Genomic DNA, 26758 nt, shown 5'->3' with positions numbered 1-26758 from the left:
ATGTTTTACTGGACTTGATTTGGTTTAAGTTAGGTCTGAACAGACTGATCAGACGTTAAGACTCAGATCAAGATCCTAGTAGGCAACTCTGATGAAAATCACTAACTTATGCCTGGAGGTAGGAGTCAAGGGATAGGCTCCAGTTACCCAAATGCCTGTCTCACTGTATTTGGTACCAACAGCTAGGAAGGGAGAAGGAGGATTAACTCTCAAATCCCATTCTCTTCTCCAAATCCTTGCTAAAGGAAGGGAAAGGGAAAAATTAAAAAGGCTACAAATTTCATCAAAACCAAAGTTAACATACTAAAATGTAGCTACATCCCATTTGGATTTTTGACCTATATTAACCTTAGTATTCTCTCTAACTTACCTTGATGCTGGTAGACTGCAGTTTCTGGAAAAAATATCTCTGAAATGAAAGGGGAACTTTCAGCAAAGCGATGATGGCATTGCAGAGGCATGCTGTATGCTGGGGGGAAGAAAAGAAAATAAAAAATAAGTTTCAAATTTCATCAACAAATGGTACATTCATGAAGAAGTTTAAAATTGCAAATGCTCATACAGAGAACATTAAAAATACACAGCAATCAGGAAATAGGTATAACATCCAGAAACTGTGTATATCTATTCAATTGTTCATGTCAAGGAGTACAATTACAGATTCTACTTTATTTTGAACTATATTCAGTAAGAAATGACAGAAGGGAGAAAATCCATATTCTTCAAGGCCAAGCATTAGGCAAATTTCATGTTCCTATAGCACCTACAGCCATATTATTACACAATTATTTGAGACACTAAGCCAGAGTTTCATATGGCAGAACAAAAAGTATGGTAAAAAAGCCAGAGCAGTATACACCCACCCAAAGACTGACACGGGATCCCATGCAGAACCTTAGCTATGAACTGGCTCATTTTTTCATTCCATCTCCACTAGGTAGCTTTTCTGTCACAGAGGCCATGGATCTCCAGAAAGTAAGCAATTGTGGAAATTTGCCAGGGTTCAGATTAAAGATGACTATATAATCTATCTGTATGTAATTATGAAAGTTTAATAAAATGTTTTAAAGATCTATTTCACACATTTAGATGAATTTTGAAAATCCTAGGCTAATTGCAGAGGAACAGAAACACTACAGTGAATCCTTCAATCTTAGTCCATGAGGGGAGCAGCTTCCCTCTGCTAAGTTTCTCCACAATGTTTGGCCTCAACTTAGGCTCAGAGCATGGATTGAAATGAAACCTCTAAAACCATAAGCACAAAGCAAACTTTCTTCTAAGTTTCTCTTGTTAGGTATTTTGGTCACAGCAATGAAAAGCCAACTGAAAAAGGTCCTGATCCTCACTTTTTTTCTGATTTTTTCCTTCTCCTCCATCTTCTTTCCTAAGATCTTCTTTTGCAAGTTCTTTAAATATTGGTCTCTCCCCAGTCATCTTCTCTTCTCAATTCTTAGGTTCTCCACAGGCAATGTTCTCTACTACCATGACTTTAAGAACAACTATGCTCATGATTACCCTATCTGCATCTCAGCCTACCTTTCTTCCAACTCCAGACCTCTGTTACCCAACTGCCTATAACATGGCCAAATATTTGAAAATGAAACCTTCACCTTCCTTCCCCACCCCTGTATATTCTGTCTCAGTAAAGGACCAACCAGTAATGTACTCAGTCACTCAAGCTGGGAATCTAGTCTGCATTACCTCATACCTAATTAAAACAAACAAACAAAAAAGACAAAACCTTGAAAATAATATTGCTAACCCCTAAATATCTTTCCTATGCAGCTGTTCTTCTCATTTCTACTGACATTTTATTAATTTGCTCTTACTTTGTATTATTGCAAAAGTAATGCATGCCCTCCAAGCCATTACCTTTCCTGTCTGTACCTAAGAATATATAATTGTATCTTAACCACTTCTCTCTCTCTCACCTATTCAAAATTCCTAAAAGGCTTCCTAGTCCCTTCAGGGTAAAGTCCAAACTCTCTAATGCTGTGTTGAAAGCCTTTGGTCAGCTCTCTCTACCTACCTCTCTAGGATGATCTCTCTAGTGCTTGGCTTGCACATGACACTGCAGCAACAACAAAGTGTTCCCAAAAGGCACCATGCTATCGTATGCCTCTGCTCTTGAATTATGTCATTCTCTGCCTGAGATTCCCTACCCCTCCTCATCTGTCTAATTCACATGCAAAGACATCTCTTTGAATTACACGCCCCCTGCCATCACATTTTATCAATACTTTATTTTTTTTAAATATATTTTTTTTTTTAGTTATCAATGGACCTTTATTTTATTTTTTCATATGTGGTGCTCAGAATTGAACCCAGTGTCCCACATGTGCTAGGCAAGTGCTCTACCACTTAGCCATAACCCCAGCCCATTATCAATCCTTTTACATAAATTTCTTTCTTCTTTTTGCAGTGTTGGTAATCAAACCTAGGGTCTCGGGAACTTGAGGCAAACTCATTTTCTCTTTTGTGCTACAAGGCCACCTTATGCAGAACACATACTATAATTTGTTTATAAAATCTTTCTTTCTTTCTTTTTTGATACCAGGGATTGAACCCAGGCCACTTAACCATTGAGCCACATCCCCAGCCCTTTTTTATATTTTATTTAGAGACAGTGTCTTGCTGAGTAGCTTAGGGCCTCACTAAATTGTTGAGGCTGGCTTTGAACTCAATGATCCTCCTGCCTCAGTCTCCTAAGCTGCTAGTATTAAGGTCATGTGCCACTGCACCCAGTCAAAATCTAAGGGAAGGCCCTATGTCTTTTTCTATTCCTAGGATAGTTTAAACTATTTTTTTAAATATTTATTTTTTACGTGTAGATGGACACAACACAATGCCTTTATTTTTATGTGGTGCTGAGGATCGAACCCAGGTTCCGCCCGTGCTAGAGGAGCGCTCTACCGCTGAGCCACAATACCAGCCCTAAACTATTTGAGTATCACAAAGTATCAAGTGTAAGAAATACAATCTGGAAAGAGAGAAAAAAATTTAATGTTGATTAAGTACTCCTTATACTCCAGGTCCTATGTTAGATAATATGCATTATTTATGTGAAACTTTACAGAAATCTTATGAGGTTGGTTATTTTTTTTGTACTTCATACAAAAGGACGTTACAGAGCTACTGAAAGACAGCACAAGAATCTGAATGTAGTTTTGAATAAACAGAGGGTTCTTTGCTCCATATTATATCTCCTCCTAGGGAGAAATTTCTCATCTCTCCATTATATTCAGCAGAATCAGCTCCATCAAAGTGGAGTTATTGTTTGGCATCTACTTAATTCCTTCAGGTGATGCTCTGGGAGTATCAAAATGATCACTCCTCACAAAGACGTGTGGATTTTTTCAAAGATAGTCTTTATCACTTCTCTCAGCAAAGAATCTCAGTGTCAAACACTTATCAGTTCAGCAAATACTATTAATAACTTTACAAGAAAAGAATTATGTCAAGGAAAGCATTTATCCTAAATCTAAACTAACTCCTTAATGAAGGACACATCCTTCCAATTTTTTCTAAGACACTTAACAAAGGGTAAGAGTATAAAAAGGGCAGGAATCAGGAAAGGGCTATAGGGAATACAAGTATCTAACATGTGAGCAGGAGAAGAGAAACTGTCCAAAGTGTACAGTCAGAGGCTGGCTGTTATGGATTGACTATGTCCCCTCAAATTAATTGAAACCCTAACAACCAAATTGATAGCATTTAGAGAGGCTGCCAATATGGGATTTGTGTCCTTAAGGAAAAGGAAAAGAGGCCAAAGTACACTCTCTTTTTCAACCATGTGAACATAGTAAGAAGATGGCCACCTGCAAGTCATGGAGAGACCCTCACCAGGCACTGACTGCTGGCACTTTGATCCTAGACTTCCTAGCTTCCAGAACTATGAGAAATAAAATGCTCTTTAAACTAGCCAATGTGTGATATTCTGTTACAGAAGTCTGAGCTGAGATTCTGGTGAATAGTCAGACAAGGAGGAGAAAATACGAGAGTTTGTTAGTCTACCCTACAACTGGGAAGTCAAGGGAAAAGATTTAAAAAGTAGTTAGTGCAACAATGTTAAAGCAGCAGAGATTCAGTTCAAAGAGTATATCTACTAAAATACATGAATGTCATCACCTGGCAGGAACTGATTTACTGCCAGTCAGAAAATAAGCCCAGCCTGCAGTGGTGCATGTCTATAATCCCAGCTATTTGAGAGGCTGAGGAAGAAGGATTCCAAGTTCAAGGGCAGACTCGGCAATTTAGGGAGACCCTGTCTCAAAAAATGAAAAGGGTTAGGGATGTAGCTCAGTGGTGGAGCACACCTGGGTTCAATTCCCAGTGGTACATGCACGCGCGCGCGCACGCGCACACACGCGCACACACACACACACACACACACACACATACACGCACAAAAGAAAGAAAACAAGTGTAGTTTTTTTCTGTTTCAATTGGCCAGTGGTTCTCAATTCTGGTAGCATGAGAGAATCACCTGGAAGCTTCTAAAAATGCAGATGTTCTACAACTTATAATGGGATTATGTTCCATAAACCCATCATAAATTGAAAATATCAAAGGTCAAAAAATGCACTTAATCCACCTACCCTACTGGACACCATACATAATTTACCTTAAAAGTACTCAGAACACTTATATTAGCCTTGATTTGGGCAAAATCATCTAATACAAAGCATACTTTATAATAAAATATTGAATAAATATTATAAAATCAGCTTCATAGTAAAGTGTTAAATATTTCATATAATTTGTTGACTACTGTACTGAAAATGAAAAACTGAAAGGTTGTATGAAGACTCATTCCTGAATACAAATCACTTAGCACCATCATAATGTCCAAAATGTGTAAGTTGGAACTGTTCTAAATAGGATACTGTATACACTAATGTATGGGCCTCATTTCAGACTTGACTGGTCTGGGGTAGGGCCTGGATATTGCTGGATTTTTTTAAAAGCTCCCACAATGACCCTAATTTGTAGCCAAGGTTAAGAGCTATTGCAACTTCAGTTACATTTTAAGAAAAAAAATTTTTTCTTTTTTTGGTCTACATTCAGGTAGAGCAGACTTTACACGTTTAATGTGGGTATGTAGCAGCTAGAGATGCGCTAAGTACTGTCACAACAATGCCATGAAGTAGGTACTGCACTAACCCTGTTCCACAGGTAAGGAGACAAGCACAGAGGTTAATTTGTTGAGTTCACACAGTTACAAGTGTCAGGATGGATCAAAAAACCCAGCTCTCCATAATAAAAAGTCAGCAAATAAAAACTCAATAAAACAAGCACTACTTGCCATATAAGAAACAGGGGTGTATTTCCTATTGAGCGATTCCACCTCCTCCAAGACATGATTATACACAGACATCATTCTTCTTTCATATTCACTATCAGCATTGGCTGTTCCACTAGATCCATATTCCTGGAAACTAAAATAAAGATCAGTATCAATCAACCAAAATGGTAACTCTTTCAATGCCTAAATGTGCCAGGCTTTCCATATATTCCCATTTAATTTTTAAAACAAAGAAATAATTTCCATTTACAGATAAGGAAACTGAGGCTTGGAGAGGTTAATTATACCTACATTCATCTAACTAGTAGGTAGCAAGCTGGGATTTCAACCCAGATCTGATTTCAAAATGATGTAATTAACCACTCTGGTTGTTAGGCAGTATAAAAGTATCTAAACTTGTCACTGCCATGAGGCAAAAGAAACACAGGGTATCTGAAAAGGAAACTATCAATAAAGCCAGCTGATAAGTGTTAAATTAGCAATTAGATACATGAATAACAGATCAGAATATAGAGACAACTGAAGAGGGCCATAGGAAAGACTTCTCTGGAACAAATCACTAGGTGAAGCAGGACGAATATTTGGGAAGATGTAAAGTACTGGGGCATACATGGCTGGGGAGATGCTATGAACTAAAGCCTGGAAATAAAATGCACAGAAATGTGCAGGGAAGAGCTGGTATACAGAGCATGCTGGGCAACGTTTAAAAAGTTCCTTCCTTTTTCTTTTATTGCTTCAAACACCACACATTTCTGAAACTGTTTCTGAGATGAGAAGGTAAAACCCTTGCATCCTAACTAAACTTTGAGAGGACTGATTGAAAAATGCAATACAGTAATTTAAATATGTTGGGTATAGCACTGGTATTATACCCTTATATCCTTTTACTGCGTACTATGTGCAAGGCACTTCACCAGACATTTTACATAGGTAATTTCATAACCACTCTGGGAAACAGGGATCATTCTCTACCCACAGTTTTTATATATGTAGCTTCAATGAGAGTAAACATGTCATACAGAAAAGGGTTCACATTAATATTTGCCTGGGTCCAAAGCTCTCTTTTCTGCAGTCCTATATTTTAAGTTCCGTTAAGACAAGAAATGAAGATATTAAGATGGATTGGGTAGATGGAAAAAAAAATAGCCAAGTAACCGTATTGGAAAGTGATTAACATTTTAAAACAGACAGTAAAGATCTCAGAATTGCCCTGAAATAAAACTTTAGGGTAGAGAAGTTTAAGTTGCTTTCTTGATGACATTCTCTTTGAGGAAGCTGATTCTGAAATCTCAGGTCTTACTTCATTCAAATTATAGACAAGGAAATGTATATTCTAAGGTAGAATACTCCTGGGGGGGGGGGACCACAATGCATTGTTCTTTAATAAAAATAATTATTTTAAATATGAGATTAGTTATTAAAGAAGAGAAGAATTTTAATAAAGTAAAATCAGGAATTTCTTTTGGTTTAGGAAATCAAAAAATAAAAAATTTCAAGTTCAAGTTTAATTGTATTAACTCAGTTTGTAGTTATACAAGAATGTAGTTAAACAAGAAGGAATGTTCATATACAAAGAACTCCTTCCCAGTTATTTAAGTCCAGGTGACAGGAAGCAGATTTAAGTATACAATGGAAATTTATGTATGGTCACTAGTTATGTGACCCTGGGCAAATGTTGGAAGAATTCTTCCTGTTTTGTTTTTTTGTCTTTAATTTCCTTTCTGAAACACTGTGGTAATGATTAGGAAAAATAAAATATATAAAAGTGTTTTGTAATGTAAACTACTATTAGAATTACCTTGCTGATTCTGGATCCAAAATCAGGGCCTCTATGGCATGAGATATCAGTAAACAGCTCTGCTGCTGTCTAGGTTATTGTTAAGGTTAAATATGAAAACAGAGAAACCCACTATGGATTTTACAGTATCTGAATACTCAAAAGAGTCAAGATGAGGATTGTGTTTTTAGTGAAATCATAATGTTATGCACTCAAATGATCTGTGGCTCTATTTCTTCTAAGATATACTGCCTGTCCTAGCAGCTGTCAAACTCTGTTCTTGAAAGGGTATTTCAGATGTGTATAAAGTGGAAAAGGGGACCAGGCAATAGACCTGACAATTCACAGCAACTACTTTTATCTGTCTTAGATAATCAAGGTTCTTCACAAGAATTTGAAACAAACAAGAAAAGAAAGCAAAAAAGGTTTCATTGCTACAAGTTTTTTTTTTTTTTTTTTTTTTTTTAAAAGAAAGAAACCAATGGTCTGTAGACTTTTAACTTCATGATTCCTCAGCTAGGACTCAAGGGGTCTGTCAATTCCCTTGAAATTATATGTAAATTTTGGGGTATGATATGCATTTTGTAGGGCAGAAGATTCATAGTATCCATTAGGGTTTCATCAATAAACTAAAAATGTCAAGAACTATTGATTGGCAAGTCCTACAACTTAATATAATTTTTTTTCCTCCTTCCAAAATTGATTTGAAGTTCTTAATAAGAAAACATGGAAGGCTGGGGATGTGACTCACTGGTAGAACACTGGTAGGTCTAGAATGCATGAGTTCTGAATTGATTCCCTAGTACTAGTAGTACTGCTGGGGTGGTGGGGGGAGGGGGAAAGAAGAATGAAAAATGTAAAGAGGATTTAGGAAACAAAAGTGATGATTAAAACTACTGACTAGATCATTGATAAAGGTGATGAGAATTAGCCATGAAGAAAGTTGAGGTGAAACAGAAAATGTTCTCTAGTGGCAAAATGTACTGCTGGAACTCAAGTGGGCACAAGGTATACACCACACTGGTAGGACTGAGGTTGTTTATTATTTTTAATGTAGATGGGGTCTTGCTATGTTGCCTAGGCTAGCCTCCAACTCCTGGGTCCAGGTGATCCTCCTGCCTCAGCCTCCTAAGTAGCTGGAACTATAGGAGTATGCCACTATGCTGGGCAGGACTCAGGCTTTGGATATTCTCTTCCTGGAAGTACAGAGAGAACACCACTGAGCCACCACTTATTTTTTTTTTTTTTTTAAAGTCTGGCTTAAGTTAAAAAGTATAATTATTCTGTTTATATTCACAGGGAGAAGTTATTAATTATAAGAAATTTGAGGGCTATCTAATGTAGATTTTGTGTACAGGCATTGCTGAAGTATTTAGTCTACGTTCAAAAAGAATACTTTCCCAAAACAAGAAATACAAGATGAGCAAGCTTAGGATACAGTTCTACATTCCTCAAAGTTGCAGAGTCAGCATCAAAAGATGCCTGATAAAGATCTGCATATCTGGAGGCAAGGCTTCGGAACTCTTCCATGGACTGTTTCATCTGTAAAGAAGGAAAAAAATCAATATGACAAACAAACATGCTACTCTTATTGCATAAACAATACAAAAATGAAAACCCCATTCTTAGACAAAAATTCTCAGACAAATTTTCAAGGAAAATTACTCTTATCATTCTATTTGTTTTCATAAACTTTGTTAAATAAAATCAACATAGATAACAAATGAAATTACAAATGTTGATAAGATTATGATTTCTATATAATATATAGAAATACAAACATTAACATTTTACCTTCAAGTTCTACTAAAATAATTTTCAAAAACATTTCAAAGTTTAAAATACAATTCCATTCTCTTTATATAAATATATAGACTCCAATGAGACATCATTGATCACTTTGTTGCTCTAATAACACATTAGTCTATATGGCAAGAAAGATGAGTTAATAAGCATTTGACACAATGTCTGAGTCAAACTTCTGATTTTCCCTTTCAGAACTTTTTATCTCATAGTCAGTTTAAAAAATCTCAAGAAAATAAAAACTGCACTGAGTTAACACCTGCCTGATTGGAGATTCGACCACATCTCTGAAGGTCATTTCCTAAGGTCATGGCAATTGTTGTGGCAATCGCAGGTGGGGGGCTTGTTTTTAGGCTATTACAAGTGCAGATGAGTTGAGAGAAGGCTTGTAGAAGGTCAATCCTGAGTTTTACAAATTCACACTGAAAACTTAAAGGATTCAGTGGTGTACTGGCAGCCTGGAATAAAAAAGAGATATTTAAGGCAAAGTAAACACAACAGGGAGATGGGGTAGCACTAATTAGAGTTGGCCTTCTGAATCTGCAGATTCTGTGTCTGTGATTCAACAAGCTTGGTTAAAAATATCTGGAAAACAAATTGCATCTATAATGACATTATAGACTAATTTTTCTTGTCTTTATTCCCTAACCAACATAGTATAACAACTAACTACATAGCATTTAAATTGTAGTAGGTATTATAAGTAATCTAGAGATAATTTAAAATGAGGATGTGCCTAGGTTACATGCAAATGCCATTTTATTCAAGGGATTTGAGTATCTGTAGATTGTGGTATATGCAGAGGGTTAAGGAACCAATCTTCCTGAATACCAGAGATGATTATATTTGTCAGTTTATTCACAAGTGCAATAGTTACAACACTGATGGATAAACACCTAAATTTTATATAGAGAATTATATAATATTAGAAAGAAAAACTTGTTATTAGCATCAGCTCTTCATGTTCTATCAACTTACAACAGTTCCTTCCTTCTTATATTCACAGACACCCCACAACCTGTGGGCTTGCTAGATGGTTATCAATTAAGACATCATTTTAGAGATGATTGAATGACATTACTATTTTTCCAAGGTCCTTTATCACCTTTCTCCCTTTCTAATCTGAAATTCTCATCACTGGAATCATTAATATCATCTTGAAAAGTTAGGCAGGAAGGAAAAGAAAGATAAGGACAGTAGAAATATTTCTAGACAGTTACTGTTAAAAAAAAAGCACAAAATTGCCTCAAGGCTGCCTTCAAACCCACATTAATTTAAAAAGTTTCTTTTTTTTTTTTAAAAGAGAGGGAGAGAATTTTAATATTTATTTTTTAGTGTTTGGCGGACACAACATCTTTGTTTGTATGTGGTACTGAGGATCGAACTCAGGCCGCACGCATGCCAGGCGAGCACGCTACCACTTGAGCCACATCCCCAGCCCTTAAAAAGTTTCTAAGTAGACACTTGAGAGACCCTGAGAGGCTACCAAGAAAGAATAGGTTATTACACACAAATAAGTTTCAATGAGGATAGAGGGGTAAAAGGGGTAAGTCTTGGATAGCAAAGAGTAGCATTAGCTAGATATGCGGCGGGGGTGGGTGGGGTGGGAATGATAAGTCAAACCAGCAAGAAAAGAGAACTAAGATAATTACTTCATCTATTTAGCAAACGTCCAAGTGGAGAACTTAGCTGTTTTCAACAAAAGGCACATACTAAGAATATGCTAATTTAACAATAAAGGGAGGCATGGAGAAATTAATCTTCCTCTATGATATGATCTTCTTAAAACTTGCTGATGCTGTTTCTTAGACTCTACCTCATACTACTTTGTTAGCAGGAGAGCCAGACATGCATTTTAGGGGTTCTAGGAATCACTTACAATATTATCCATTTGGCCAAGTATCACATATTGACTTTAATGTACTTCTGGTGTCAAATATGAATTATATTAAGTGATAAGTCATGTTTTACTCTACAAAATAAGAAGCTACTCCCTACATTCCTTATAAGAGTGTACACTCACCTGATATCCTTCTCAAACTGCCAAGGCCCTTGATGAAACATTTCCTATTAAGTAGAGGTAATAACTATACTCAGTATATTTTCTTTGTGGTCTTCAACCTTTGTAATATTTTGTTCTAATTATGAAACAGTACATATTAAAGTATTAATGAGACCCTTTCAATTGTTTTTAATTTCTTAAATGAGTTCTGATTTGCTCTTGTAAAAACACATATTTGTTCTGCCTTCTCTGCCCTAGCACCTACTGGCTATTTTAAATTTACTGCTTGCCAACAACTTTAGAAGGGACATGCATACTATGATACTGTAATATCAATACAGTATGGACCATCTTACCAGACAAAAAACACTGGTAATATTGTTCTAACATGCATCATAAAACTGAAAGATAAGCAAGGTACAGTCATAGTAAGAAAGATTTGTCTGCTACTCTGGATTTATTTCTAACAAGAAACATTTGATTGATGATAACCTTGAAAGTGATGTTCCATCTTGGATCATGTTATACTGAAGGAAAGCAATGTTAGATATAGAACACATGTTCAAAAAGAACACAGAAAATATAGATTTGTCAGAGGTCAAAGACTTTAAAATTTAGACTCCAGAACTATGAGTAAGGCTGAAAGAAAATAAAAGAAGTATCATTTACTTTCCTTTACACTAGGGCTAAAACTTAAACAGCAGATAAAACAAACACTGTTATAGTCAGAACTATCCCAAACCTTCCCCAGGAAGGAATTATTTCATTCAGTTCAACACAGCCAGACAAAGAAACAACGATCGTCTTCTCATACTCTGGGCTGAGAAGAATGGCTGGCAGAACTGTACCCATTATCTAAATCCCTCTTTTCCTGTCCTATTATTTGTTATTTTTCTTCTTTGTGTCTTTTTCCCCACTTTTGTTCAAACATACGGAGTTAAATTATCTTAAACGCACATATAATGCTATTTCACTGAATTTCTGATTTATAGAATATGGCATATATTCTAAATGAAGCTAGCTAAAGAAAATAATGAGGGTAAAAAGAAAATAACCTGATAAGTTCATTAAAAAAATACATGTAACAATCACATTAACATAAAATTCACCTGTTTTTTTTTGTTTGGTATGGGGGATTGAGCCCATGGGCACTTAACCACTGAGCCACATCCCCAGCCCTTTCTGTATTTTATTTAGAGATAGGGTCTTGCTGAGTTGCTTAGGGCCTAAGTTGCTGAAGCTGGCTTTGAACTTGGGATCCACCTGCCTGATCTGCTGGGATTGCAGGTGTGCATCACCACGCCCAGTAAAATTCACCATCTTAACCATCTTTAGGTATATACCGAGTATATTCATATTGTCATAAAATATCTACAGAACTTCTTCATCATGCAGAACTGAAAATTCTATACTCATAATCTCCCTTTCCCCCCTCCCAACCCAAGAGTAATCATCATTCTACTTTCTGTTTCTATGTATTTGACTACTTTATTTTATTCATTTATTTATTTTGCAGTGCTGGAGATCAAACCTAGGGCTGCGTGCATGCAAGGCAAGTGCTCTACCACTGAGCCAGACCCCCATCCCCCAAAGACTTTTTATAATTTTCCTTTCCCCTTCCTTTCCTTTTTTTTTATTATTTATTGTTGGTTGTTCAAAACATTACATAGTTCTTAATACATCATATTTCACAGTTTGATTCAGGTGGGTTATGAACTCCCAATTTTACCCCGTATACAGATTGCTGTATCACATCAGTTACCCTTCCATTGATTGACAAATTGCCTTTCTCGTGTCTGATGTATTCTGCTGTCTGTCCTATTCTCTACTATCCCCCCTCCCCTCCCCTCCCCTCCCCTTTTCTCTCTCTACCCCTTCTACTGTAAATCATTTCTTCCATTTGTATTATCTTGTCTTACCCCTCCTTTCCTCTTATATGTCATTTTGTATAACCCTGAGGATCGCCTTCCATTTCCATGCGATTTCCCTTCTCACTCCCTTTCCCACCCACCTCTCATCCCTGTTTAATGTAAATCTTCTTCTCAAGCTCTTTGTCCCTACCCTGTCCTTGTTTACTCCCCTTATATCAAAGGAGTCATTTGGTATTTGTTTTTTAAAGATTGACTGGTTTCACTTAGCATAATCTGCTCTAATGCCATCCATTTCCCTCCAAATTCTATGATTTTGTCATTTTTTAATGCAGAGTAATACTCCATTGTGTATAAATGCCACATTTTTTTTATCCACTCATCTATTGAAGGGCATCTAGGCTGATTCCACAATCTTGCTATGGTGAATTGTGCTGCTATGAACATCGATGTAGCAGTGTCCCTGTAGCATGCTCTTTTTAGGTCTTTTGGGAATAGACCTAGAAGGGGAATAGCTGGGTCAAATGGTGGTTCCATTCCCAGCTTTCCAAGAAATCTCCATACTGCTTTCCAAATTGGCTGCACCAATTTGCAGTCCCACCAGCAATGAACAAGAGTGCCCTTTTCCCCGAATCCTCTCCAGCACTTATTGTTGTCTGACTTCCTAATGGCTGCCAATCTTACTGGAGTGAGATGGTATCTTAGGGTAGTTTTGATTTGCATTTCTCTGACTGCTAGTGATGGTGAGCATTTTTTCATGTACTTATTGATTGATTGTATGTCCTCCTCTGAGAAGTGTCTGTTCAGGTCCTTGGCCCATTTATTGATTGGGTTATTTGTTATCTTATTGTCTAATTTTTTGAGTTCTTTGTATATTCTGGTTATTAGGGCTCTATCTGAAGTGTGTGGAAAAGAAGAACTTAAATTATCACTGTTTGCAGATGATATGATTCTATACCTAGCAGACCCAAAAGGGTCCACAAAGAAGCTATTAGAGCTAATAAATGAATTCAGCAAAGTGGCAGGATATAAGATCAACACGCATAAATCAAAGGCATTCCTGTATATCAGCGACAAATCCTCTGAAAGGGAAATGAGGACAACTACTCCATTCACAATATCCCCCCAAAAAATAAAATACTTGGGAATCAACCTAACAAAAGAGGTGAAAGATTTATACAATGAAAATTACAGAACCCTAAAGAAAGATATAGAAGAAGATCTTAGAAGATGGAAAAATATACCCTGATCATGGATAGGCAGAACTAACATCATCAAAATGGCAATATTACCAAAAGTTCTCTATAAGTTCAATGCAATGCCAATCAAAATCCCAACAGCATTTCTTGCAGAAATAGAAAAGAGAATCATGAAATTCATATGGAATAATAAAAGACCCAGAATAGCAAAAACAATGCTAAGCAGGAAGTGTGAATCAGGCGGTATAGCGATACCAGACTTCAAACTATACTACAGAGCAATAGTAACAAAAACAGCATGGTACTGGTACCAAAACAGGTGGGTGGACCAATGGTACAGAATAGAGGACACAGTAACCAATCCACAAAACTACAACTATCTTATATTTGATAAAGGGGCTAAAAGCATGCAATGGAGGAAGGATAGCATCTTCAACAAATGGTGCTGGGAAAACTGGAAATCCATTTGCATCAAAATGAATCTGAATCCCTATCTCTCGCCATGCACAAAAGTTAACTCAAAATGGATCAAGGAGCTTGATATTAAATCAGAGACATGGCATCTGATAGAAGAAAAAGTTGGTTATGATCTACATACTGTGGGATCAGGCTCCAAATTCCTCAATAGGACACCCATAGCGCAAGAGTTAACAACTAGAATCAACAAATGGGACTTACTCAAACTAAAAAGTTTTTTCTCAGCAAAAGAAACAATAAGAGAGATAAACAGGGAGCCTACATCCTGGGAACAAATCTTCCTTTCCTTTTTGATGTATTGAACTCAGGGCACTTTACCGCTGAGCTACATACCCAGTCCTTTTTGTGTTTTATTATAAGACAAGGTCTTACCAAGTTAGCCTAGGTTGGTCTTGAACTGCGATCTTCCTGCATCAGCCTCCAGAGAAGCCAGAGTCACAGCCATACTCCACCAACTATAATTTTATTTCTAAGAAGCCAGACAACTCTATTATTTATCATTATGTTGGGAAATTAAACACCTAATGTTGCTATGGGGTTCCCATAAGCACAGAATTTTGACCTGTGATTTATCTGAAGCAGGTGAAAAGCTGCTTCAGATAAATCACACCTTACCTTAAGCCTCCTCTTAAGGAGTACCTTGTACAATCTCAGATTATGATAGTTTGTATCAGGAAGCAAATGAAGTCTATGTTCATATGAACTCAGAAAACTACTCAAAAAACTTCTCACTTGTCAAGTGAACAGATAAAAGAACAATTTTCAAAAAACCCTGAGAGTATAGTATAACCAGAAATGTGGGAATTTTCCAAGGACTCTAGGGATCCTACTGCCTTCTCCTCTAGACAATTCTGAAGTGGAAAATAATTTCTTTAACACCTGATCAACCCACCATGGGGGGATCTCATTATGTTGCTCAGCCTGGCCTCAAATGATCTTCCTGCCTCAGCCTCCAGAGAAGGTGGAATTATAGGCATGAGTGCCAGGCTCCTGTTTCTTTTCTTTCTTTTTTAAATCTTCAAAGCACTGTGTTTGGTATATAGCAAATTCTTATAATCTACTGAATAAAAGAACTAACTTTAAAAAGGGAAAATCTGAGGCCCAATAACTTTTCTCAGGTTGCAGTGTGTTTATGGCAGAACTGAGACTTAAGGGTATCCTGTCTGTGAATCAAGTGCTTTCTTCCTATGTCAGAATTCAGTACTTAATTATTGCCAACCCTCATTAAATATACATACTTCACAAATCATTTAAAATAGTATTAAATATTCAGCAGAACTTTCTATAAAATTAATTCTATCTGTATCACTCGTCTGTAAGCCTCTTTCAGTTTTTATCATTTAATGTAATGAATGATTAACAATTTTCTGCCCCACATAAACTAGAAAATGAAATAATTTTATTGATCTGAACCAATATTATAACCTCAAATATTCTGAAGCATTTATTAGCCTGATATAGCCAACAACAATCTATTCCCAGAATCAGATAGATGACACCACCCTTTAAAATGGAGAGGAGAGGCTTAAGGTAAGGTGTGAGCTAAGCATGAGTGAGGCCCTGGGTTCAATCCCCAGCATTCCCTTAAAAAAAAGAGAGAGAGAGAGAAAGGAGGGGAGCCTCTACATTCTTTTTAAATAGGTGTCAATCAGTTCTAGTGTAAAAACATAAAGGATACTTCAAAGAAATATGTGCCCCACAGTAGTCTGAACATAGTCTCTTTATTGTCTATTTATTCTTTGATCTCCTTTGAGGTATTTCTTCTGGGATGGCCCACCATTAAAAAATATTTTATATATGTTATAAATGTGTGTAAATAGGTACCAAAGTTTTAAGGTCCTGTCTCACTTACAACATGCAATTTTTAAAGTTGTATAACAATATTTCAAAAATGATTAATGTTGATTATATAAACTCTTTACTTTTAAGTGGAAAAAGCCCTTCATTGATGCAGAAAATGCTCATTTTATGGAATAGGAATAGGTTTTACTTAGGAATATAATTTCAAGAAAACAAGAAATATTAACCTTACACCTTCTTGGCAGAGAAAATAAAAATTACAGGTGACCAACTGTTAATTTGGATATCACAAAGAGGTAAAAAGGGACACACTAATCCTTGATAATTTCTTCTTTATCTATAAAGCAAGAAACTCACTGAGGATGCAGCTCAGTGAAGGAGAGCTTGCCTAGCATGCACAGGCTCTGGGTTCAATTCCTAGCGTCACAAAAGAAAGCAAAAAAGTCTATTTACTAAGCAAGTTAACTGCAAGGTATGAGATGAGGTTAGGAGTTTACGTTTGATGGTGGTACTGCGTCAGGCTGACATCTTATTAATGGAGTCCAGAGAGGAGGGATTCTGTCTCCATGCTATTTACCCTGAATTCAGCAATCCTTTTACATGTGGTACCTCACATTTTATAAAAACAGAACATACACTTTCATCAATCTATGAATTTTAAAAAGGGGACAGGGCTAAGGTTTATTTCCATGACCTACATGTAAATTTGATATTGCCAGATATACATACCAGCAGTGATCTCTCAAGTAGTTAAAATAGAATAACCCCAAATAGAGAGAATTCTCACACAAATCATTATCACCAAGGGAAAATTAAAAAGACTTACTGTTAAGGAGGCAATCCCTTTGTGGTAGAATTTTAAAGACTCAGCAATGCAAGAAAGTGCTGAACTGTAATTCTCCTCTTGCAACCCAGTAAGACACTGTTCTGCATGTGAGAACTCCTTCAAACTATTCAGCCAGAAGTAGAAGTGTTCTGAGGCAACCTGAGTCAGCAAACTCTGATAAAGCTCTCTGGCCATGTCATGATTACCCTGAAAAAGAAAGAAAGTAATAGAAGGGGCACATGATGAAGTTCTTGCATTTGAAGTTGATGCAGCAAGTCAAAGACAAACCCAAACTCTAGATAAGCTTGAATAAGCATTCCTCATATTATGTAATTTTTTTGAGATTCAGTCTGAATATTTCTTCAGAGAAAATATGCTGAGCTGCTTTTATGTAACATATGCCTTAAGTTCTTTACTAAAACAGTTCCAGTTTCAAAGAGAAAACAAATGCAATTAACTATAATCCAAGACGAGATCTTTAGTCTGAAATAGAAATATAGAAAGTATATATACTTACTATATATATATGTCATTCTGAATGAGCTATTATTTTGTGAAGTAAAAGGAACCCCCGGGGGAGGGGCAGTTGTAGGGGGGAATGTGAATACCATTCAATGCCTGGGGGTCAGGGATGCTCAATGTCCTGCAATGCTTTGATGCTTGGGTGGTTTGTTATAACAAAGAACATTATCCTGCCAATAGTGTTCCTCTCCCATTTGAGAAACAGTTTAAAACCTGAGAATGTATACTTCAATCACTCAGCCAAATGCTTCTCAAAGTCTCTGGACCTAGATCCAAAGACTTCTGTACTACTTAACCTTTATATTTCTTCTCAAAGAAAGTTAATAAAAATTGTTGGGCTTTTCATATCACTAAGAAAAGTACACTATATCACAACTTTCCTGCTTCTTTTAAAGAATGATAAGGTTGGGAAGAGAAAGGGAAGAAAGATAATATATTGATAAAGGAGGCAGAAACAGTAGGCATCATGAAAGTAGTATGAACAATCTATAGCCAGAGTTCGATTTTAATTTCTTCATAACACTGATAAACACCAACAACAAATACAGCATTCTGTTATGAGAAAGGTTAAAACTTCGGTCCTTTTCTTCATCATTCTTAGAACCTATGAGTAAAAATTACTTCAACCTTTATTTTCAGTTTTGATGACTAATAATCACAAGATATACAATATATGACTTGACATTTCCCTCAACCCTGGTTACTCGGAAGAATACATACCATTCGGGAAGCCTGTCTGGCAATTCGGTACACAGTCCATCCATTGGAGACGCTTTCAAGTTGCTGCTTAATTATTGCCTTTACTTCAGCAGATAATGCTTTCTGGCTGGCTACAAAAATCACAGTAGCCAAACTCACCTAACATTGAGCAAGAAGTAAGAAATTCATGTAATTTTGTCCAGTATCACAGATAACCTACCCAAGAGGGAAAAAATGAACTAGGGTTCATTTAAAAAGAATAAATTTGTTTTTCACTGACATTTATTTTTAGAATTTCTTTCTAAAGCCACTGAACAACTGATTCCATTAAGAACATTATTTATGAAAGTAAATAATTAGAAACAATGCCCATTCATAAGGATAAATACAATCACAAAATGAGATCTCATATGTCAGTGAATTGCATAGATATACTTATCAATATAGATGATTAGCAAAATTAGAAAACTGCAAAGGATTTCAGTAGTATAACATTTACATGGTTAAAATACACAAAGTAATACTACATATTACTTAGGGACATACATTTATCATGCATAGGAATGATAAATACCAAATTCAGGATGGTGGTTACCTCTGAGAGAAGGGAGATGCTATTAGGGTGCTTCAGCTGTATTGGTGATACTTTCTATAGATTCCTGGGTCTTACTCTGTCTTAAACCAGCTGATGAATGCAAGAGCTTTTATTGTATTATTCCTTAGATATTTTTTCATAATTAAAAACTGCCTTCTGCCAGGCACAGTGGCACACGCCTATAATCCCAGTGATTTGGGAGGCTGAGACAGGAGGATGTGAGTTCAAAGCCAGCCTCAGCAAAAGTGAGGTGCTAAGCAACTCAGTGAGACCCCATCTCTAAATAAAATACAAAATAGGGCTGGGGATGTGGCTCAGTGGTTGAGTGTCCCAAAGTTCAAACCCCGGTACCCACCAGAACAAATAAACAACAACAACAACAACAACAAAAACCTGCCTTCAAGGGATTAAAAAACTTGAGTTTAAAATGCTACTTCAATAGAAAATAAATGTGACCAACTACCTATTGTTGATACAAATGAAGATATTGTTAAACACATTGTGATAATTGCATGGTGTCATTTCCATGACCACTTCCATTTAGTCATCAGGGCAACATTTTCTGATAGCCAATGATGAGATGGGGGTCAGTCTTTTACTCAATGTCCCTTGAGGATCACACATAAAACAGGCATGAATAAGTCATTGCTTTTTTCCAAGCTCTAGCTTCAGGTGAAGAGAAACAACATGGAGTGGCCCTCTTAGAGCTCTCATTTAATTTATGACTCTTCGGAATGTAGCCTACTCTAAGCCTCGGAGAACTTTCAACTAAAAATTATTTTATATAGCCTTTACAGCTTCTGTTGCTTTCCAAGCACCCAAGTTTCCTAATCCCAAGTCTATAGAAGCCTAAATTGAATCCTAAACAGCTGTACAGGTCCTGTAATGGAAAATGGAATTTGGGTAAATTTATTGTCATTATTAGATTTCTAACATTTTCTGAGATGCAAAATAGTTCAGTTTATTATTTATTTGTGTAAGAAATTCATTTTCATTTCATCCTTTGTGATTAAAGAAAAACACAAGATTGAAGGCTTTGGCTAAAATAAGCTGACCTGACAGAGTTTAGGAAGAAAGTAATTTTAGATCTGAACTAAACATGGCTTCCATGTCAAAAGTGAAAATACACCTTGCATATCCCTCATTTGAAATGCCTATGACTAAAAGTATTTCACTTTTTGGAATGTTTGCATAGATTTTACTGTTTGAGCATCCTTAATTGGAAATACTCTGAAATCTGAAACTTTTAAAGCAGATTTGAACAGTTTCTGCTTACAAAGTTTTAGATTTCAGAAGAATTCAGGTTATGGATTTCTGGATTAGGGATGTTCAATTTGCAGTACAAAAAAATTCATCATCAGGGCTGGGGTTATGGCTCAGCGTTAGAGCGCTTGCCTCCCATGTGCAAGGCCCTGGGTTTAATCCTCAATACCACATAAAAATAAATAAAAGTTATTGTGTAGAGCTACAAAAAAAATATTTAAAAAAATTCATCGTACCCATTTTATACTGACTTCAGCACACTCTCAGTCTTTGATATTACTTTAACCTATTTGTTTCATAAGGAAAGTCAATCAGTAGAGTTGACTTCTTAAACTAATTCCCCCCTAGACTAGATCTTGTCATTCCAGAAGGTTTTAAAAAAGGCTGTTTACCAGAAGTTCCTGTTGCTTGTCTGTGGCTGATCGTCCGATCACCTTGTAGAGCTCCATGAGGTCACCAAGCATTCCATCACCCAACACTGGCAGCTGCATGGCAATAGCTGCCAGGCAATGGCACATCAGGATCCGGGAAGCATCCTGAGCACTGTGCAACTGAGTTAGCAAGGTCTCAACCACTGACTGGCTAAGATGGGGCCTGCCCTTGGCCAATTTCACCATACAATTTAGAGCAATCTGCACACCAAAAAGAAAGTGGACTAGTTATAGTTACTCTTTGAATGTAGTTAAGTAAAACTATAAAGAAAAGAAATTTTTGTGAACAACCAATAAAAAAAATAATAAAAAAAAAAAGAAAAGAAATTTGTATAAATTATTGATAAAAATCAAGAGGAATGTTTTTTACAGGCATAACTTTTTCTTCTTTTTTTAAAGAGAGAGAGAGACAATTTTTAATATTTATTTTTTAGTTTTTGGCGGACACAACATCTTTGTTTGTATGTGGTGCTGAGGATTGAACCCGGGCCGCACACATGCCAAGCAAGCATGCTACTGCTTGAGCCACATCCCCAGCCCCATAACTTTTTCTTCATAAGAAATGTGTGACACACTAAATCTCACATTGGGATTGTGAAGTATACCATATTTAAAGTAACAAGTCAGGACTGTATATCAATCTATCAACCGTTCACTTCAACCTAAGATCATTAAAAAAAAAAAAAAGACAAGATGCAGATCATAAGATCATAAGGAATAATGCTGAAAAGGTAAATATATGCCAACCATCACCATAATTGTACTGCTACTACTTTTCAAGAGCTGAATCAAAAGTGAGGTTTGTAAACTACCTATGCCTGCATTTCCCAGGAAGATTATAAAACTATAGATCCCTATCCCAAACTTAATGAGTTAATGTGCATGTGTGTGTGTATGTTGGTGTTACAGTCTTAGAAAGATGCCCTCAGTGACTCTCATCCCACTGATGGGAGACAGGGGAGGGCTTTAGAGTTTCTCTCTCTCAGGCCTAGTTAATGATATCACTAATATCCCAGCCATGGAAATCCTTTCACTTTTTCATAGCCAAATGATTTTTTTGTCAAGTTTCTAATAAATATCCACAACTGGTGTGGTGCTTGGAACATGTGACAAAAGGCTGAAGTTCATCTTGCCCTTACTAGCTAGGTGGTTTTAAGCAGGTTACTTATCTCTCTGAATCTTAATTTTCTAATAAGAAGGAGACAAATTTCATGAAAAGAAATATATAGGAATATATACAAAGACCTTCAACATAATAGACACTCTAACAAGTAATAACAATTATAACAAAGGTTAGAGCATATCTATTATTCTAAAATTCTAATACCTCCTATCTATCTATAAAATCAATTCCAAGTTTTTTAGCATGATATTTGATATTATGCATGATCTAGCTTGTTATGGTTTGGATATGAGGCACCCACGCCCAAAAAAGCTCATGTGTGAGGCAACGAAGGAATATTCAGAGTGGAAATGATTAGATTATAAAAACTGTAAACTAATCAGTGGATTCATTAATTTGCTAGATTAGTAACTATAAGCAGGTAGCTTGCGGCCAGAGGAAACAAACCATTAGATACATGCAATTGGGGTTTACATTTTGTCCCTGGAGCCTTGTGCTCTTTCTCTCTCTCTGCTTCCTGGCTACGATGAAGCAAGCAGCTATCCTCTGCCATGCCCTTCTGTCACCATGTTCTGCCTTACCTCAGTGCTTGGAGTAAAAGAACTGGCCAACCATGGACTGAACCTCTGTAACCATGAGCCAAAACAGACTTTTCCTACTCTAAGTTGTTCTTGTTGGGTATTTTGGTTACAGTGAAAAAAAGTTAAGTGTACAATTACTTTTCCAATTTCCTATTATGTCATCTAGTCACAATGGGTTACTCACCATTCTTCCTACGTAACAGGTGAACTGCTGCTTTCAAGTCTTTTGTAACAGTGGTCCCTTGGGCTTGAATAATTTCCTTAATTACTAAAATTCTAATCTATCTTTCAAGGGTCAACTCATATAACATCAACTCATTGAAGCCTTCTCTAATATTCTACATTAAAATAATCTCACTCCCAACTTTGTCCTCTCATTAGAATTGTTCCTTTGTTTATACACCAGAGATTTTGGTGTATTTGGCTTGGTACTATAGTCCCTTTTATGAATGTCAATATCCTACTCCAGTTGGGAAACTCCTCTAACAAGAGACCTTTCTTAATTATCTATGCCACTGTTTCGAGTCCAATGTTTTATGGAAACCTACAATCTTCAAAGGGATTTGTTTTTTCCTTTAAAATTTGTTTTAAATGTACTGTGATTCTAAGGAAAAGATCCTCTCAGAATGTATTGTCAAACACACATGTTGTCTATTTCCTTCCTCCACCTCTACATCAACTATTATTAATGGTATTACCATTTTTAGTATTCATCCCTATGATCACATCACAACTTTTCTTAACATGCAAAATGAGTCAATGTCTCTTTCAAACCGTAACTTAAAGTTCTTATATTCTTCAATGTAAGTTCTAAAGTTCTTATATTCTTCAATGTACATCTAACAGCTTTTACTTGTATTACCTATGTTTTTTCAATTACTAATTTTGCATCATCACAGATTACATTTCATGTTTCACTCCAATAACAGTATTTCATTTCACTTTTGAAAATCTAAAACATATCTAAAATAACTTTTTTACTTAAAGTGAAAATTCTTTTCTTTTTCTTTTTTCTTTTTTTGGCAGTACTGGATGCTTTACCATTGAGCTACATCCTTATCCCTTTTTATTTTGAGACATGGTCTCACTAAGTTGCCTAGGCTGCCCTTGAACTTGTAATCCCCTCCTGCCTCAGCCTTTCTGGTCACTGGGATTACAGGTGTGCACTACCACACTGACCACAAGTGAAAATTCTTAATGGTTATTCCCTTTGCTTATAAACTAGGGCTTCTATATTAAAAAAAAAAATAATGAATACTAATTAACGAGCTTGGCTATAGTCATTTCATCATTTTTTGTGTGTTTATTATGGTTTAGCTATGAAGTGTCCCTCAAAAGCTGAAATGTTTAGACTCTGAGAGGTGTAACCTAATTAGAGAATTAACCCACTGATATGCAGTAACTAGGTGGTAACTATAGGCAGGAAGGGTGTGGCTGGAGATAACGGGTCACTAGGGGTGTGTCTTTGGGGTTTATATTTTGTTCTTGGTGAGTACAGTACATATAGATTATGCTTCCTGGCTGTCATGTTATGAGTAGCTTTCCTCTGTTATGCCCTTCTGCCATAATGTTCTACAGCACCTTGGGCCCAGAGCTATGGAGCTGACCAACCATTATGGACTGGACCTCTGAAACCATAAGCCAGAATAAACTTCTCCTCCTCTACATTATTCTTTTAAGGTGTACTGGCTATAGCAGCAAAAAATCTAACTAAAACTGTGGCCTCAACAGTGTTACCTCAGATTAAAATTTCTAAGAGTCTGAGTTCTGCCTATTTAACTTTATAGTGTCTAGGACCATCTTTTGTGTCTATTACAACTTAATATTGACAACTGATAACAAAATGGGCCAAGGCTATCAAAAGCCTGTTTTCAAAGTGAAGATCTAGGGCAAATGCTTGTTTAAACCAGGAGCTGACAAACTTGTTTGTTGGGCAAACTTAGTCTTCTGCCTATTTTATGTAAATAAAATTTTACTGGAACAGATATCCTCTCCTCACCTTAAACATTTTTTCCATGGCAGATTTTGCCCTATAGTGGCAGAACTGAGTACCTATGAGAGAGAGAGTGTATGGCCTTACGAAACTTAAAATAATTTGACCCTTTCCTGAAAGACTGCCACTCCCTAGTTTAGGCAATGAAAACAGGCATTATATTAAATGATATTTTCACCTTTAAAGTGGCCTGAGCACCTGGACTATCATCTTGACTACAAAGCACCAGAAGGGATTCCAGGCCAAAGACAGCATCTTGCTCCAATGCCACAAGATCTAGAAAAAAAAGCACTAAGTTTTAGGGTGATTAAGTAGACAATCTCTCTCTCTCTCTCTCTCTCTCTCTCTCTCTCTCTCTCTCTCTCACACACACACACACACACATATGACTAAGATACAGAAAATGCTTAAATGTGTAAAGCTAAACCTCCTTGAAAAAGCATATGCAAAATTATTTTTGAGATGTAAAGGCTATCTTCAGACTTCTTTTTTTCTACCACTTCATTGAAGATTATAAAAATATACACACTAAATCAAAGAGCTAAACCCATAAAGTTACAAATAAAGCAAAATTGAAATAGCACTGCCAGCTTAGCTAAGGAAAATACTAAGAATAGAAAAACTATGCAGTATATGTTAATCTTCCTAATCAGACATAAATTATGCAGATTGTCTACTTCCACCTCAGATATAATAGTTATCAGTTTCTGACAAATTAACCACTTTTATGAAGTAATGGTGACTCTACACAAACTTATTAATGTTTCCAGTCTGACCTTAAGGCACGACACCGTCCCCTTAGGTGCTTCACATATTAGCAGTAGTTCTGCATCTTTTCATTACCATACAGCTACAATATCCCTGGAGGGTCTAGATTATCACAAATGAATTTTAATTGTATTTACATTACATTATATGTGATATCTGAGAACATACAGCAGTCTTATATATTACATAGAAGAAGATATTTTTATTATGCCATAAATAAGATTGGTTTAAGTTATTCAAATCAGAACCAACATAAAATTTTATGAAATATTTTTGTTCTTGTGTTTGGTACTGGGGATTGAATCCAGGGGCACTTTACCACTGAGTTATATCCCTAGTCCTTTTTTTTTTTGGTACCAGGGATTGAACTCAGAGACACTCAACCACTGAGCCACATCTCCAGCCCTATTTTAGAGACACGGTTTCACTGAATTGCTTAGCACCTTGCTATTGCTGAAGCTGGCTTCGAACTCGCAATCCTCCTACCTCAGCCTCCCAAGCTGCTGAGATACAGGCATGTGCCACTGTACCCAGCCCCAATTCTTTTTATTATTATTATTTTTATTTTAGGACAAGTCTAAATTGCTGAAGTTCTCACTAATTTGCTGAGCTGGCCTCAAACTTGTCATCCTTCTGTTTCAGTCTCCTGAGTCACTGGGATTACAGGTATGAGCCATGGTGCCTGGCTAAGAAATGTTTCTTGAGTTAGTGTAGGATCTTGGCAAATAGTGTAAAAGACCAAGGAAGGTGGTAGTGCTAGAAAAATACAGGTACTATGGGGTTGGGGTTAGGGTTCAGTGGTAGAGCAACTTGCCTAGAATGCATGAAGCATGGGGTTCGATCCCTGGCACCATCACATTAAAAATTAAATAAATAAACAAAATGAAGGTATTGTGTCTATCTACAACTAAAAAAATATTTTAAAAATTATAGGTACTAGAAATAAGCCGTTTTGAAGGCTGGGGGTGGGGATAAGAAGGGCTCCTGAGCTTGTACTACTTAATAAAAATCAAAATAAGCACTGAAACAGGGTGTTCAAGATGCATTTTCTGTTCTTGAACATGGTCAAAAGTTAGAAACATAGGCTGGCGCTTAGTGGTAGAGCGCTTACCTAGCATGCGTGAGGCACTGGGTTTGATCCTCAGCACAACATAAAAATAAACAAAATAAAGGCATTCTGTCCATCTACAACTACAAAAAAAAAGTTAGGAATATACAAAAAAGTACGTAATTTTCTTTGCATGTCCTCATTAACTATATCAATCAGTTTAATACTACGTTTGTCTAGAGATGAGTTTTGTGAAAATTTAGTTCACAATCAGGCACAGTGGTGCACTCCTGTAATTCCAGTGGCGTAGGAGGCTGAGACAGGAGGATTATAAATTCAAAGACAGCCTCAGCAACTCAGCGAGGCCCTAAGCAACTCAGTAAGACCTGTCACTAAATAAAATATTTAAAAAGGGCTGGGGATGTGGCTCAGTGGTTAAGCCTCTCTGGGTTTAATCCAGGTACAAAAAAAGAAAAAAGAAAAGAAAAAGAAAATTTAGTTCACATTGTTCTGTTAATTTACTTTGCTTCTAGTGAAATTACTTGTTAAACACCTTGATTAATTAAATAACCTTTCTAGGTTTCTGTATAAATGAAGACACTGTCTTATACCACTGAGGTAGAATTCTAAGCAATCCCTGTCCACAACACCACACATGCAAAGGTAAACAGTGTGAGG

At 36.4% G+C, this 26758-nt stretch overlaps 1 protein-coding gene across 1 annotated transcript in view; it reads right to left on the bottom strand.

The window, feature by feature from the left end:
* Ints7 (integrator complex subunit 7) overlaps positions 1-26758 on the bottom strand; it is a 77539-nt gene that overhangs the window by 6163 nt on the left and 44618 nt on the right. Inside the window, exons 10-18 of the mRNA XM_026387510.2 lie at positions 24443-24540; positions 20529-20768; positions 18300-18437; positions 17058-17264; positions 9149-9343; positions 8521-8624; positions 7104-7172; positions 5306-5438; positions 371-469 (exon numbers count right to left, since the gene is read on the bottom strand). Of these exons, the coding sequence (XP_026243295.1) occupies positions 371-469; positions 5306-5438; positions 7104-7172; positions 8521-8624; positions 9149-9343; positions 17058-17264; positions 18300-18437; positions 20529-20768; positions 24443-24540 (1283 nt within the window). The remainder of the gene's footprint in view (positions 1-370; positions 470-5305; positions 5439-7103; positions 7173-8520; positions 8625-9148; positions 9344-17057; positions 17265-18299; positions 18438-20528; positions 20769-24442; positions 24541-26758) is intronic.

Source organism: Urocitellus parryii, chromosome 9, assembly GCF_045843805.1.
Source record: "Urocitellus parryii isolate mUroPar1 chromosome 9, mUroPar1.hap1, whole genome shotgun sequence".
In the NCBI taxonomy this organism is placed as follows: Eukaryota; Metazoa; Chordata; class Mammalia; order Rodentia; family Sciuridae; genus Urocitellus; species Urocitellus parryii.
This window is presented reverse-complemented; position numbering and strand designations above follow the sequence as displayed.